The following is a 15,000-nucleotide window of genomic DNA, read 5'->3' as shown; positions in this document are numbered from 1 at the left end:
TCTATTCTCCTCTCCTCTCCTCTCCTCTCCTCTCCTCTCCTCTCCTCTTCTCCCCTCTCAATTCCTCTCTTCTCTTCTCTTCTCTTCTCTTCTCTTCTCTTCTCTTCTCTTCTCTTCTCTTCTCCTCTCCTCTTCTCCCCTCTCAATTCCTCTCTTCTCTTCTCTTCTCTTCTCTTCTCTTCTCTTCTCTTCTCCTCTTCTCTTCTCCTCTTCTCTCGTCTTCTCCCCTCTCAATTTCTCTCTTCTCTTCTCTTTTCCTCTCCTCTTCTCCCCTCTTAATTCCTCTCCTCCCCTCTCCTCTCCTCTCCTTTCCTCTCCTCTCCTCTCCTCTCCTCTCCTCTCCTCTCCTCTCTTCTCCCCTCTTGATTCCTCTCCTCTCCTCTCCTCTCCTCTCCTCTCCTCTCCTCTCCTCTATTCTCCTCTCCTCTCCTCTCCTCTCCTCTCCTCTCCTCTCCTCTCCTCTCCTCTCCTCTGTCCCTCAGGAGGTTTACTCCATGGCTCCCTTCCCCTTCCCCCAGCTGGCTGAGCTGAGGGAGAAGTACACCTACAACATCACTCCTTTCCCCACCGCTGTCAAGTCCAATGGAAGGTGGGTCCCATGTTTCTGCACTGTTTTCACTCAACAGCACACAGCTCAGCAGGCAGACTCACCTTAAATCTCAGGTTGCATCCTAGTCGGTCTAAACTCTGGACCTGGACCTCCCGTCTGAGTCCTCATGCAGTCTGAACCAGCTGGAGACTCGGCCCGTCTCTTCTCCAACACGTGCCCCTCTTACACACACACACACACACATGCATTACAGAGGGTGGCAGCCATGATTCGCCGCCCGTGGAGCAGTGTTGGGGGTTCGGTGCCTTGCTCAAGGGCCAAACTCCAGCTGCCTTGGTCCATACAGGTCACAAACCAGCGACCCTCCGGTTCCCAAGCTGAGTCCCTATGAACTGCTGCCCCTACACATGATGATGATGATGATGATGAGCTACAGCTGCAGTCGTGTGTAAAGTTCATGAGTTTACATGATGGATGCACAACTCGTCTTCATCACTTCTTCATGCCATATTGTTTATAATCAAACACAAACAATTTAAAGGAGAGAATAACAGGGAGGTGATGATGATGGTGATGATGAAGATGAAGATGAAGATGAAGATGATGATGATGATGATGATGTTGATGATGAAGATGAAGATGAAGATGATGATGAAGATGAAGATGATGATGATGATGTTGATGATGAAGATGAAGATGATGATGATGATGATGATGAAGATGATGATGATGATGATGATGAAGATGATGATGATGTATTGTCTTGTTTTCCAGCGGCGGTCTGGGCTCCTGGGAGAGCGATGACGATGCAGACATGGATGATGAAGATGCAGTGGTGACGGCTCTGGGCTGTCTGGGACCCCTGGGTGGTCTGCTGGCCCCCGAGCTGCAGAGGTACCACAAACATCTCAAAGGTGAGTCAGGCCTCCATCAGGGCCCGATGAGGTCAGAGACTCCTCCTCCTGACCAATCACAGCCTTCACCTTCATCATCTTCATCTTTGTGTTAATCAGAGTCATTTGATTGAGTTGTGTAATGAGACTCGGACCTTGTTCACGCCCTCAGACCAGCAGGCGGAGCAGGGGAGCATCGCCCAGCTGAGCCCGGGGGCGGTGGGAGCCGGAGGGGGAGGAGCCAAAGCCGAGCATCAGGCGGCCATCAACAGCATGATGATGGAGAGGATGAGCACCGACATCTGCGCCCTGAAGAAACAATACACACGAATCAAGAGACGGCAGCAGCAGCAGGCCATGCAGCTCTACATCCGGACAGGTACGAGCCCCGCCCACACACCTCCACCAAGGCCGAACTGCCACGGAGGACAAGTAGAGGGAGGGAGACAGGAAGTAGAGAGAGGGAGAGAGGGAGAGAGGGAGAGCAGATGATGTCTCCTCCTCTAAGGCCTCGGTCTAACAACATGTTTCCATGCTGAGCACACACACACACACACACACACACACACACACACACACACACACATACACACACAGGTTGTGTTTGTCAGGATAAATGAATCATAACAGTTAGGATCTTAACGTTGATTGACTGATCGGCAGCAGATGATTGACACACAGGAGCAGGAGACACTAACAGGATGTGTAACATTGGTGTGTGACTTGTAGGACCTGGACCTGAAGTGGCAACGAGTCCAGGGGTTCTCCAAGAGCGACACGTCAAACAGCAGCACGGTACACAGCATGATGTCATGGCTCTGGGCTCTGGACTCATGACTCAGGGCTCTAAATCTCTCGGGGCTCTGGGCTCAGGGCTCTGGGCTCTTGGCTCTGGGTTCAGGACTCTGGGCTCAGGGCTCTAACTCTCTCTGGGCTCTGGGCTCAGGGCTCATGGCTCTGGGCTCAGGGCTCAGGACTCTGGGCTCAGGACTCTGGGCTCAGGGCTCAGGGCTCTGGGCTCAGGACTCTGGGCTCAGGGCTCTGGACTCTGGGCTCTGGACTCAGGACTCAGGGCTCTAAATCTCTCTGGGCTCTGGGCTCTGGGCTCTGGACTCTGGGCTCTGGGCTCTGGGCTCAGGGCTCTGGGCTCTTGGCTCTGGGCTCAGGACTCAGGACTCAGGGCTCTAACTCTCTCTGGGCTCTGGGCTCAGGGCTCAGGGCTCTGGGCTCTGGACTCTAACTCTCTCTGTGCTCGGGGGGCTGAGCTCTAACTCTCTCACTCTCTGACTTCTTACATAAATAATGAGACAGAATGAAGTGAAGGAGCTTCTGACTTCATGCAGGTCACGGTGATGAAGAACTGACACACACACACTCGCACACAAACAGGGCCTCAAACAGGAAACTCCTCTCTCCAAGGCCTTGTTTGTTTTTGTGAACTCTTTCTGTGTTTCTTCCCTCTAACTTTATTCTTTACTTTACTTACTTTACTACACTTTATCTGACTTACACACTTGTTTCTAGATGTCTGAGTGTGTGTGCAGTTGATTGGTGTCATATTCATTCTGACGCATCATGAGGTCGACATGATGACTCAGCACATTTCACACAGGAAACCACTTTTAGGTGGGAAATCTAAACTGAATTCCTCTTAAAGCTCAAAGTGACATGAGTCCTGGTCTTGATATCGTGGGGGGGGGGGGGGGGAGGGGGGGTCAGGTCTCAGTAGGCGGAGCTTCACCTGCAGAGCCTGAAATCTGTGTTTATAAAGGACAGGAAGTGACTGGTTAGGACTGTTTAGTGACAGGTCATGCACACACACACACACACACACACACACACACACACACACACTTCTCCTCTCCTCTCCTCTCTTCTCTTCTCTTCTCTTCTCTTCTCCTCTCCTCTCCTCCAAACAACTGAAACCTTTAATATCTAAAGTAAAGTTTCATCAATGTGTGTGTGGAGGCTAAATTCATTATAAATCATAATTGAGTCATTGTTTCTAATCATCAGTGAGTTTGAGGTGAAGCACATTAATGAAACTTTGTTTTGATGGAGAGAAAATGATCGGTGATGATTGGTTGATTATTTCCTCAGGAGTGATTCAGTGTTTTCATGACTAACAGCTTCAGCTCCTTCATCTTCACACACACACACACACACACACACACACACACACACACACACACACACACACATACATACACACACACACACACACACACACACACACACACACACACTATTAACTCTTCCTTCTCCTTACCTTCCCACCATCGTGCTCACTGAGTGTGTTTCTGAGTTGTTGTTTCTGTCCACTAAACCTCCATCCTTCCTCTTCCTCCTCCTCCTCCTCCTCCTCCTCTCAGATAAGTGTCCTGCCACTCGTCTCCTGGCCTCCCAGCTGAACCCTCCAGCACCGTCATCAACCACCTCCTCCTGGGCCGTAGACCCCGCTCAGGTCCCAGAGGCCTCAGACCCTCGTCCTCACAGCCGGGGGTCCAGCCTGCAGATCCTCCTCAGACCCCCGGCTCCCCGGCCAAGCAGCGCTGCGGCTCCCTGTCCTGTAACGGCAGCGGGTCTCCTGGAAGCCCAGCAGGAGGCGCTGCGTCTCCATGGCGAGCTCACGTTCGGGCTCACCGCAGGAACATGGCCAGAGCCCGAGCTCACCTGGGCTTTGGTGACTCTGAGGAAAGAGAGGAAGAGGAGGAGGACAAGGAAGGAGAAGAAGAGGGGATGATGGAGGAGGAAAGGAAAGAAGGGACGGACTCTGCCGTGTTCTCGTCTCCTGATTGTTCTGTTACAGAGGAGAGGCAGGACGAGGATGAACAGGAAGGGAGAGAGGAAGAAGATGAAGATGAAGTGGAGAATGTGGTGGAGTTTCTGGAATCTCTGGATTTGGAGGCTGAAGGAATCAAAGCTCCAAGCACTGAGTCTGAGGGGGCGTGGCCTGTCCCCCCTCCCCCTTTGCTCTCACAGGCTGAGTCTGAGGGCAACTTGAGCACTGACGGAGACACAAACTTTCCCTCCATGCCTCCTCCTCCTCCTCCTCCTCCTCCTCCTCCTCTCTCTCCTCGCTCTTCCTCCTCCAGCACCAGTCTGCCCCCTTCCTCCTTTCCCTCGCCACCCACTACCCCCACCCCCACATCCCGCCTCCCCTCACACATGACCTCCTCCCCCTCCTCCACCCCTCCCTCGTCTTCATCACAGCCCCTCCCCTCTTCTCCCTCCACCTCAGCCTCCTCTTCCTCGTCCGCCCCTAAACAGTCGCTCTTCTCGCCGTTCCCCTCCGTCAAGCAGCCCAGGAAATCGGCCGCCGCCAGAAACTTGGGTCTGTACGGCCCCACGTCCAGAACGCCCTCGGTCCACTTCCCTCAGCTCAGCCGCAACCTCAACCGCAGCAGCGGCGCCGGCACCACCGGGAGGCGCTGAAGCTCTACACACACATGATGTGTTGTAAAGTGATGTAACACCGCGTTGCCTCCCACAGAAATCAGAGCAAAGGCTTTAGTATTTTTTTGGATATTGTGATTATTGAAGTTGCATGAGGAGTTATGAGCTACACACACACACACACACACACACACACACACACACACACACACACACACACACACACACACACACACACAGAGACTGAACTCAGCAAAGAGCCGAGCCCTTTACAGCCCAGAGTCTGGGGCCGCACGAGTCTAAGCCAAGTATAAGAGACAGAAGTTGCATACCTAAGATTTTCTGTAAATAAAAACATGAATCCACTAAACCTGCTCCTGTCTTCACCTCACTCTTCATCACTCCACATGTGAAGTTTTGAAAAATGGCTGTAATTGCAGATGAGCTGAGAGCGGTTCAGTTCATTTTTCTGTTCTTTGGTCTCTGCTGTCCTCTAGTGGCCAAGAATGGAGCTGCGACGTCTCCCTCTGAAATATGACCCAGTTTGTAGTTTTCCTTAGTAAGTCGTCATCAGTATCATTTCTTAAACCTTTGAAATTCTCAACTTTCCAGTGAGTTTGCAAGTTATTTTCTCTTTTAAAAACTCGCCAAGTTCCACATTTTGTCAGAGCCAGGATGTTCAGATTGTAGTGAACTGTGGTGCAGAAATGAATGTTTGTTTAAGGTACAAGGTTATCCTGTGAGACAGAAACACCTGTGCACAAACAGGAAAAGACATAGAATTAATAGATAAAAGTAAATACAATTTCACAAGGACCTAGATTTAAGGTCTTTGCGCAGGATAAAATAAAATAAAATAACATTGAAGACAGAGACAGAGAGAGCGGGAGAGAAAGAAGGAGACAGAGAGGTGGGAGAGAGAGAGAATGATCCAGCCTGCAAACTCAAACCTGCCCCTGCTTGAGACCTTGATAAAATTAAATTGAAATAGATAGAGAGCTATATTTGAGGTCGTGGGCTAAAAAAAAAAAGATTTAGATTAAGTTTTATTTTATTCTATTTCATTTTTATATTTATTTATTGTATAATTTGATCAATTCATTTTCAAAAAATAAAATCTGATTTCAACAAGAATAATTGTATTTTCATATTTTTTATTATTATTCTATTTTATATATTTTTTTCTCCATTATTTTATATAAAATATTCTTTTTATAAAAACAATTTTAGTTTTATTTTATTTTATGAAAAAAATATAAGATAATCACTTTTATGTTGTGAACATTATTATATTTTTTCAATTTGAGTTTACTAAAATATTTTCTTCAAATAAACAATATAATTTTTTTATTGAAATAATAAAAATACAAAAAAATAAAAACAAAGTAAAACATGTAATAAATAGATTCCTAGGTTTGAGGTCCCGGGCGGGAAATAAAAAAACAAAATATAACTAAATTAAGGAGAGAGAGGATCCAGGGAGAGAGAGAGAAAGAGAGGGAGAGAAAGAGAGAGAGAGAGACAGAGAGAGAGAGAGAGACAGAGAGGGAGAGGGAGACAGAGAGAGAGAGAGAGAGACAGATAGAGAGACAGAGGGAGAGAGAGAGACAGAGAGTGAGAGAGAGAGAGACAGAGCGGGAGAGAAAGAGAGTGAGAGACAGAGAGAGAGAGAGAGAGAGAGAGAGAGAGAGAGAGAGAGAGAGAGAGAGAGAGAGAGAGAGAGAGAGAATGATCCAGCCTGCAAACTCAAACCTGCCCCCGCCGGAGGCATTGATAAAATTAAATAAAATTAAAAAGAGAACTTTATTTGAGGTCGTTGGCTAAAATAGAATAAAGTAGAAAATTCTATTTTTGAGCTGCCTTGCTCGGGGGCACCTCGGCAGGGACTCGAACCAACGACCATTCCCAAACGGAAGCTCTACCCACTGAGCTACTGCCTCCCAGTGGTTTCCAGAGGGAGAGAGGCAGACAGAGGGTGAGAGGGAGAGAGACAGACAGAGGGAGAGAGAGAGAGACACAGAGAGAGAGTGAGAGAGTGACAGAGAGACAGAGAAAGAGACAGAGAGACAGAGAGACAGAGAGAGAGGGAGAGAGAGAGCGAGAGTGAGAGAGAGACAGACAGAGGGAGAGAGAGAGACACAGAGAGAGAGAGAGAGAGAGAGAGAGAGTGAGAGAGAGAGAGAGAGAGAGAGACAGAGAGACAGAGCGAGAGATAGAGAGAGAGACAGACACAGAGACAGAGACAGAGAGAGAGGAGAGAGAGAGAGAGAGAGAGAGAGAGAGAGAGAGAGAGAGAGAGAGAGAGAATGATCCAGCCTGCAAACTCAAACCTGCCCCCGCCGGAGGCCTTGATAAAATTAAATCAACTTAAAAAGAGAACTATATTTGAGGTCGTTGGCTTAAATAAAACAAAATAAAATAAATTACAATCAAATTATTTAAATTAGTTTTTATCTTATTCTATTCTATTTTATATTCATTGATTTGTTTATTTTATAAAATTCATTTTCATAAAATAAAATTTATTTTCATAAAATAAAATTTATTTTCATAAGAAAAAATTTATTTTCATTAAATAAAATTTATTTTCATATAATTGTGTGCTAATTAAAAAACATTTTATTTTATGATTTAAAAAACTGTTTGTAGATTATTAAAACAATTTCTTTTTAAACCATTGAATAAATTGTTTTATCTTAATAAAATACACATTTTATTTGCTGTATTTGTATATTTTATTTTTTTAAAATATTTTCCTTAATTATAGCATTTATTCAACAATTCCATAATTATTCAAATAATAAAAAATAAAAATAAAATAAAAATAAAGTAAAAAAGGAGAGAGTACAGACAGAGAGAGACAGAGAGCGAGAGAGTATGAGAGACAGAGAGAGAGAGATTGGGAGAGAGTGAGAGAGACAGAGAGAATGAGAGAGATAGAGAGAGAGAGAGAGAGAGAGAGACAGAGACAGAGACAGAGACAGAGAGAGAGACAGACGTCGAGAGGGACAGACAGACAGAGAGAGAGAGAGAGAGAGAGAGAGAGAGACAGACAGAGAGAGAGAGAACGATCCAGCCTGCGACCTGAAATCCGCCTGCGACTTCGACATGTAAGACATTGGAATCGTTAGGCTTATTATTGCCCACTGAGTCATCCTGCAGTGATGTCACCACTCTGGTGCTCGCTGTGTCACAGTCGGTCACACATTTGTTTCTTCAATCTTGTCTACATCTCAAAACCGCAAATTAATCCTTCATTTTCTATTATTGTTATGTTTTTGGGCTAAGATGCTTTATCTCTTCAGAGCCAAGCGCCGCCACCAAGAGCATCAGAGCTCTCTGCAGAGCCGCCATCTGTTTGGCTGTAGGTGTAATTGCCTGTTTAGTTGTATTATTATAGTTGAAGGCGTGAACAAAGACGATCAGAGATGAAGAAACAGCTTGCCAGGGGTAGTGAAGCACGGCGGCTCTATAGAGCTGTTGTTGACTCGGCCTGGGTTCGGCTCTCACACAGCACATGTGAACACTTGAGCAGGGATGGATGAGATCACATCCCTGTGAAGAAAGACCCGGACCCAGATGAAAGGTCAAAGGTTGGATCAGGAATCAGGATGAGCTCATGTGAATGTTGTCACCACCTATTTGAGCCCTTTTAGATTTGTGTTCCCTGCTTTCTAATTCTCTTTGATGATGTATTTCTACTGTGGAAATATGTTGATCACTGTTAAAGTGAGAGGAAACCATCCTGACCAGCCTCTATGTGACTGCAGTGTAACAGTGTCACCTGCTGTTTACATGATGTCACATACACACAGTATCTTATCACATCGGGAGCTTTCGCTTAGATGATCTATTAGTGGATCTTTAGTATCTATAAATCTACTATGCCAGACTGAAGAATTCAACTTATAATCAACTATTTGTAAGTAGAATATATATATATATATATTCAAATATACAGAAAGCTACATACTAGTTATATCAACAATCAGCAAGTTACAAAGATTATCTCCATAATTTCACTTTGATTTTCTAAAAACATTAAATATACTACAAATAAACCATTTTGCTAAATTGAACATTATTAAATTGAATACATTTTTATCTAAGAATTGTATTTTTCCAGTAGGACTTTTTTTTTTACTGACACAATGCATCCATAATTCTATATTTGTACATATTTGTTTATAAACAAGCTCAACCATATGAACAATGACACCACTGAAGCAGCGCTGCACAGAGACACATATACATACTGTACATACCTGTATCTGTGTACTACAGCCCCATCTAGTGGCCAAAGTATATAGTATAATTGGTATAAAAGGGCAGTCAGATCTATCATAACCAAATTGGATTGACATTTATAATTGAGGGGTCTGAAAGTGACCTGGATAAGCAGCGATACATCTCCTCCTACAAAACAAGAGAGTGATACAAGAGAGTGATATAAACATGTTTGACCTTCTGGGTAAAACAATAAACCAAAGAGCAGAAAAATAAAGGCACTCCTTCCGTTTGCATTCAGCAGCCGGAGGTATTCAGTGTTGTTCATTCTGGTTGTTCAGATTCCAGTCATCCTTGTTTTGCTGTGAATTCTGTGAATGAGCCAAACAGATGGAAGTTACAGGTAAAATATGCACATAAACATCTGGCTCATGAGTTAGACACCGTGCTCCGGTCTGATGCCTCCACCATGGTTGCCACAGCTGCAGGTTTAGGGGGGCAGAGAGTTTGACTTTGCTTCGATTCCAGTTCCGGTTGTGTCATGGAGTTTTGAGTTGGCCCTTCCATGCTGCACTGTTCTGTTTTAGTGAGTGGACCTTTTGTTTTTCCTGTGCTCCTGGATTCTGTTTTTGGGATCCACTCACTCTCGCTTCGTCAAGCGTTCAGCGTCTCCAGCAGCAGCGCCCAGCTTCATCCTGGTTTGTGTTTGTTAACCACCTGATTCCATGTACTGGTGTCTGTTCCACATAACTGGGTCCAACCTTCAAATAACTTGATCGCCTGCCAATCATAACAATATCTAACAGTTTGACATCAATAATAAACTGAGACTTTACAGAGCAACCTGGGGGTTAAGAGAAGAGCAATAAGGTGGAAACATAACACAACAGTCAGACATGAAGAACGCTCAGATCTCTAGGCTTGGTCTCAACTCCCCAGCTAGGTTTCTAGGCTGCTGCTTCTCACACCAGACTTCTTATTCCTATCACACTTTGACCACAAAGCATCGGTACATGGAGAGAAGGAGAACATGAGTAAGTCAGATATGTGACAGAGATGGAGATCAAAGACGGAGATGGAGGACGATTCCACCAGAGAGAACACAGAGAGAGAGAGAGAGAGAGAGAGAGAGAGAGAGAGAGAGAGAGAGAGAGAGAGAGGGAGAGAGAGAGACATCACTGGAGGTAATGAGAGAGGATTAGAGGATGTTTGATATTTACTGTGGTGGAGGCAGTGGCTCAGTGGGTAGTGCTTCCGCTTGGGAACCGGAGGGTCTGCTGGAGCCCCTGCCGAGGTGCCCTTGAGCAAGGCACCGAACCCTCAATTGCTCCCCCCTCTGCGAAGGGTGGTAATGTAATGTAAGTCGCTTTGGATAAAAGCGTCTGCCAAAATGATCGTAATGTAATGTACTGTAGCCTTCTTTAGCCCCGCCTACTTGTACCATTTCCACTATTTCACTTTTGTTATGTAGTCAGCAGCAAAGGGCTTGAGAATCATCTACAACTAAAACTCAGTGCAGCATTTTACACTTTTAAACTCCCCTCTGTGCTTATATGTGTGATTGAAACAGCATGGATTAAAGGGTTAAACATGATTGGAAAGCTCTGGTTTTGTTTATTAGATTACAGATACAGTCTTACATGAACAGAGCTCTGCACTCAAACCTGAAAGTCAAACATGTTTTCAGATTTGATACCAAACATGAAAACAGCTGACATGACCTCATCCCAACTTTATTATTGTTTTTGTTCCAAAGATCAAAGACAGAATTCAGTCCATTCATAAACCACAACCCAACATTTGTGATATTTACAGAGATCAATCAAACCTTTTGATTGATCTCACTTCCATGCAAAGACTTTACTCAAAGCTTCTGATTGATTGATTGATGAACAGTAATCACAGTTCTTAGATCAGTGTGAGTAAATTGTTGTGTTACAGCAGGAAGAAGCAACCAGAAACAAATATGATGTCATCAGAATGTGAAGAAAAGACAAAGTAAAGAGGGAAGATCAGCTGATCCTTTGTACTTTAGTTCCCTTAAACCACAGAAACGTTTCATGTAAACTCCTGCAGGTTAGGCAGAGTGACTGACAGCTGAGATGATCAGAGGGGCGGAGTTTCTACCACCATAATGAGGCCAAGGATTGAGGTATGGGAGGAGCTTATGAGTGAAGGAGCAGCCAGTGAAGGAGAAGATCAGAGCTGCAGCATCCACGTCATAGAAGGAGACCAGACCCTCCTCATAGTCCACAAACACGCCCACCTTCTCTGGCTTTGACTCCAGACTCAGAGGGACAGGAGAGTCATCACAAGCTGTGTACTCATCTACATTCCTCAACCCTACAGTCCAGTAACCTTCCTGAGGCTTCAGTGTGAAGGCTCCCTTCCTCTTGCTCGTCTCTCTGGTCACTCCTAAAGTCCACTGTGTCTTTCCTTTGACCTGAACCTCAAAGTAAAATCTTCCAGAGGAGAAACTCTGCTTTACTAAAACACTAACACGTGTATCAAATCTCTGTGGGTTGTCTGGGAGATTCTTCCTCACATCACCACGGTGAACTTGTTTCTCATCATCAGACAGGATGAGTTGAGGATGAGCTGTATCAGGATCCAGAGTCACGTCCACTGCAAACTGCTGGATCCTCCTCAGCTCCACCTTCTTCAGCAGCTTCTTCACCTCCTTACTGAAGGTCTCCTCCAGCTGAGCCACAGCTTTCACCACACTCCCCTCATGTGACCTTTGATGGACTCTGACCTGTGTCCAGTCCTTGGTGGGAGGAGTAGAGCTGATGGATGAGAAGCTCAGGAGGAGGTGGAGGTGATCTTCAGAGAGTAGGAGCTTCTCCACATCAGCAGTTCTCTCTCTCTGTCCAGAGAGTTCCTGCTGCAGCTCCTTGATGAGGTCTTCAGTCTGTTTCTCTGTGCTCTTCTGCCTTTCCTCCATGGTCTTCCTGAAGTCGGCCTGGATTTTCTCCACAAGCTGCTTCAGAGCGGTGAAGACCTGATCTCCATCTGCTCTCTCTCTGTCTGCAGCTTCCCTGCTGAGCTTTGCTGACTGTTTCATCTCCTGGATCTTCAGTAGTGTCAGCTGGATCTTCTGCTGAAGTTCAGCCACCATCTTCTCAAGCTCAGACTTCTTTCCTTCATATTCTTCTTCCAGAGGAACAAACTCATGGTTCTTGTGGTCTAAAACAGGACAGAGTGAGCACACACAGGTCTGGTCGGTCTTGCAGAAGAGCTCCAGAGGTTTCTTGTGCTTCTTACACATCCTGTCCTCCAGGTTGTCCACAGGATGGATCAGCTGGTGTGATCTCAGGCGTGCTGCTGTCAGATGAGGCTCCAGATGAGTCTCACAGTAGGAGGCCTCACACTTCAGGCAGGACTTGATGGCCTTTAGTTTGGTTCCAGTGCAGACGTCACACTGAACTTCTCCTGGTTTGGCAGCTGGTTCCTCTGATCTTCTGCGGGCTTCCTTTTGAGTCGCCTGTCTGAACTCAGCAGCCATCTGCGATAGGAGCGTGTTGACCTTCATCTCGGGTCTTGTGCAGAACCTCTCGTTACACAGAGGACACACACACAGGACGTTACTGTCCCAGTGTTGAGTGATGCAGCTTTTGCAGAAGTTGTGTCCACATGGTGTGGAGACTGGATCAGTGAAGACCTCCAGACAGATGGAGCACAGGAACTGATCTTCAGACCGCAGACAGCTGGCAGCAGACATGTCTACAAACTGAGAACAGACGAGAACATGAGTGAAAACATCTCTGGAGACACAAACACTGATTGTTGAGCAGGATGAAGAGTCTGGAAGTCTTAAAGCTCCTGAAGTTCATGTCAGAGTGAAAGAGGAGAGACGACTTTGTTCTTGATGGATATTATGAGCAGACTGGGGTTTGTCCTGAGGGGGCGCTCAAGGAAACGTCATGAAAAGACTTCAGGCTCAGCTTCAGGCTCAGCTTCATGAGGATTGATTGTGTATTGATCAGGACATGAAGCTTTTGTCCCCTTTGTTCTATTCAGACTGTTTAACTTTAAAGTTTCCCTTTTCACTCTGGAGCTGAACTTTGCCTTTTAATGTGGTCACCATGACTACAGGCTACACTCACTTCACATCCTGTTGCTGTGGGTGCTGAGACTCACTAACACAGATAAACACACACTTCCTGACGCTCTTTTCTTGCTCTGACGGTAAAAACTGCCGTGTGTTAACAAACACCAACGTGTGTGAACCAGAGCCAAGCCTTTAAGACTGAAGCAGTGAAGTGAGACGTGTGAGAGCAGCTCAGCCTGGACCTCATGCTGCTGCTGAAACTGACAAGATTCTGTCTGCACTCACCTGAGTTTGGCTGAGACGCTGCAGAGACGCTGCAGAGACAAACTTGGACAAACTTCTGATCCTCTGGCTTCTCTTCTGCTTCAGTCGAGGCTCTGCTGGACTCTGACTGACTGACTTTTGTTTCAGGTAAATTACGTTGCAGCTTCTGCTTCCTCCTCTCGTGTTGCTCCTCCTCCTCCCTCACCTGTAGCTGTTGTTGCTCCTCCTCCTCCTGTAGCTGTTGTTGCTCCTCCTCTTCCACCTGTAGCTGTTGTTGCTCCTCCTCCTCCTCCTGTAGCTGTTGTTGCTCCTCCTCCTCCACCTGTAGCTGTTGTTGCTCCTCCTCCTCCTCCTCCTCCTGTAGCTGTTGTTGCTCCTCCTCCTCCTCCTCCTCCTCCTGTAGCTGTTGTTGCTGCTTCTCTTCCTCCTGCAGGTTTGGAGGAAGGTTCTTCCTTTTTACAGACTTACACACGATGCAAAGTTTCTGGATTGTTTGTGTGTGAAATGATCGTTCTCTCTAACTGTTGCTCACTTTTGAAATGAGGCCACTCAAGTGTGTAGTTTTGAAAGTTTTCTTAACAATCTGCAGGATCTGTAAGACATTGAATACAATCAGCACTGCACCTCAGCTCACTGTCTTAAGATAAGAGATAAGATAAGATAAGATAATCATTTATTGGTCCCACAGCGGGGGAATCCACATGTTACAGCAGCAAAGTCTAAAGTGCAAAGCAGTAAGATGGGGGAGGCAGTAGCTCAGTCGGCAGAGCTTCCGCTTGGGAACCGGAGTGTCGCCAGTTTGTGTCCCTGTCGAGGTGCCCCTGAGCAAGGCACCAAATCCCCTACTCCTCCCCTCTCTGTAATGGGTGGTAATGTGATGTAAGTCACTTTGGATAAAAGCGTCTGCTAAATGACCGTAATGTAACGTAAGATAAAATAAGAGCCTGTTTATAATATTAAGCTGTGCTTGTTCCAGACTTAATGTTTAAGCTAAACTTAAGTATGTTTCCATATGAAAAAGTTGATCATCATATATGTGGAGAGAAGAGAAAACATGAACTGTAGTCCATCTTTCAAGAAATATGAAGTCTGTCCCACGACTTAGTCCCAGTTTGTTATTTTGGCCCAGTGTGTGTTTGAGTTTGACGCCCCTGTGTTAGAGCCTCTGATGCTGACTAAAGGGAAGTGTGATCATGTTTTAATCTACAGAAGAGATATTAGATGATGACATGTTTCTATTGTAAGCAGTCTCTCAATGAGACGTGCAGAAGGACAGGAGGACAGGAGGACAGGAGGAGAACAGCAGCCTTAAACAGCGTGCAGACGAATCCTCCAGGATCGAATATCCATTTATTTTTACATTGCATTTTCTCTGCTCAAACATATTGATGTCTTATAGTTCAAACTATGTATTATTAAATTTTTTTTTAATCTATAGGAAAATTTTAAACATTTATTTTGGAAGGCATATAATCTTTTTGTCAGATTTAAATAACAAGATTTAATCCAATTTTTTTTAAACAGCCATTTAATTTGCCAGAGGTTTGAGATTTCTGAGTATTTCTGATTAAATACCAGTGAACTATTTTTCATTTTTGACTGCAGAATTGATTTGTTCA

The 15,000-nt window shown here is 45.5% G+C and overlaps 2 protein-coding genes across 2 annotated transcripts in view; one reads left to right on the top strand and one right to left on the bottom strand.

Annotated features, from left to right (window-relative positions):
* LOC143011578 (TBC1 domain family member 30-like) overlaps positions 1 to 5,193 on the top strand; it is a 10,428-nt gene extending 5,235 nt beyond the window's left edge. The window contains 6 exon segments of the mRNA XM_076164487.1: positions 483 to 589; positions 1,325 to 1,464; positions 1,616 to 1,822; positions 2,173 to 2,238; positions 3,816 to 3,859; positions 3,862 to 5,193. Of these exon segments, the coding sequence (XP_076020602.1) occupies positions 483 to 589; positions 1,325 to 1,464; positions 1,616 to 1,822; positions 2,173 to 2,238; positions 3,816 to 3,859; positions 3,862 to 4,878 (1,581 nt within the window). The 3' untranslated portion in view covers positions 4,879 to 5,193.
* Positions 5,194 to 10,660: 5,467 nt separating this feature from the next.
* On the bottom strand, positions 10,661 to 13,523 carry LOC143011576 (E3 ubiquitin-protein ligase TRIM39-like). Its single transcript, XM_076164485.1, has 2 exons — positions 13,403 to 13,523; positions 10,661 to 12,796 (listed from the first exon to the last, which is right to left on the bottom strand). Exon 2 carries the CDS (start codon positions 12,785 to 12,787, stop codon positions 11,144 to 11,146), a length of 1,644 nt encoding a protein of 547 aa, XP_076020600.1. The 5' UTR covers positions 12,788 to 12,796; positions 13,403 to 13,523; the 3' UTR covers positions 10,661 to 11,143.
* Positions 13,524 to 15,000: the final 1,477 nt, after the last annotated feature.

Source organism: Genypterus blacodes, unplaced genomic scaffold (assembly GCF_046128005.1).
Source record: "Genypterus blacodes isolate CSIRO-AG114 ecotype Tasmania unplaced genomic scaffold, CSIRO-AGI_Gbla_v1 ptg000136l_1, whole genome shotgun sequence".
Classification (NCBI taxonomy): Eukaryota; Metazoa; Chordata; class Actinopteri; order Ophidiiformes; family Ophidiidae; genus Genypterus; species Genypterus blacodes.
The sequence above is the reverse complement of the archived record's forward strand: the minus strand, read 5'-3'. Positions and strand labels throughout refer to the sequence as shown.

What these genes read in the sequence shown, in the direction of transcription:
- LOC143011576 (XM_076164485.1), bottom strand. Translation starts at nt 12,787, where the DNA reads ATGTCTGCTGCCAGCTGTCTGCGGTCTGAAGATCAGTTCCTGTGCTCC.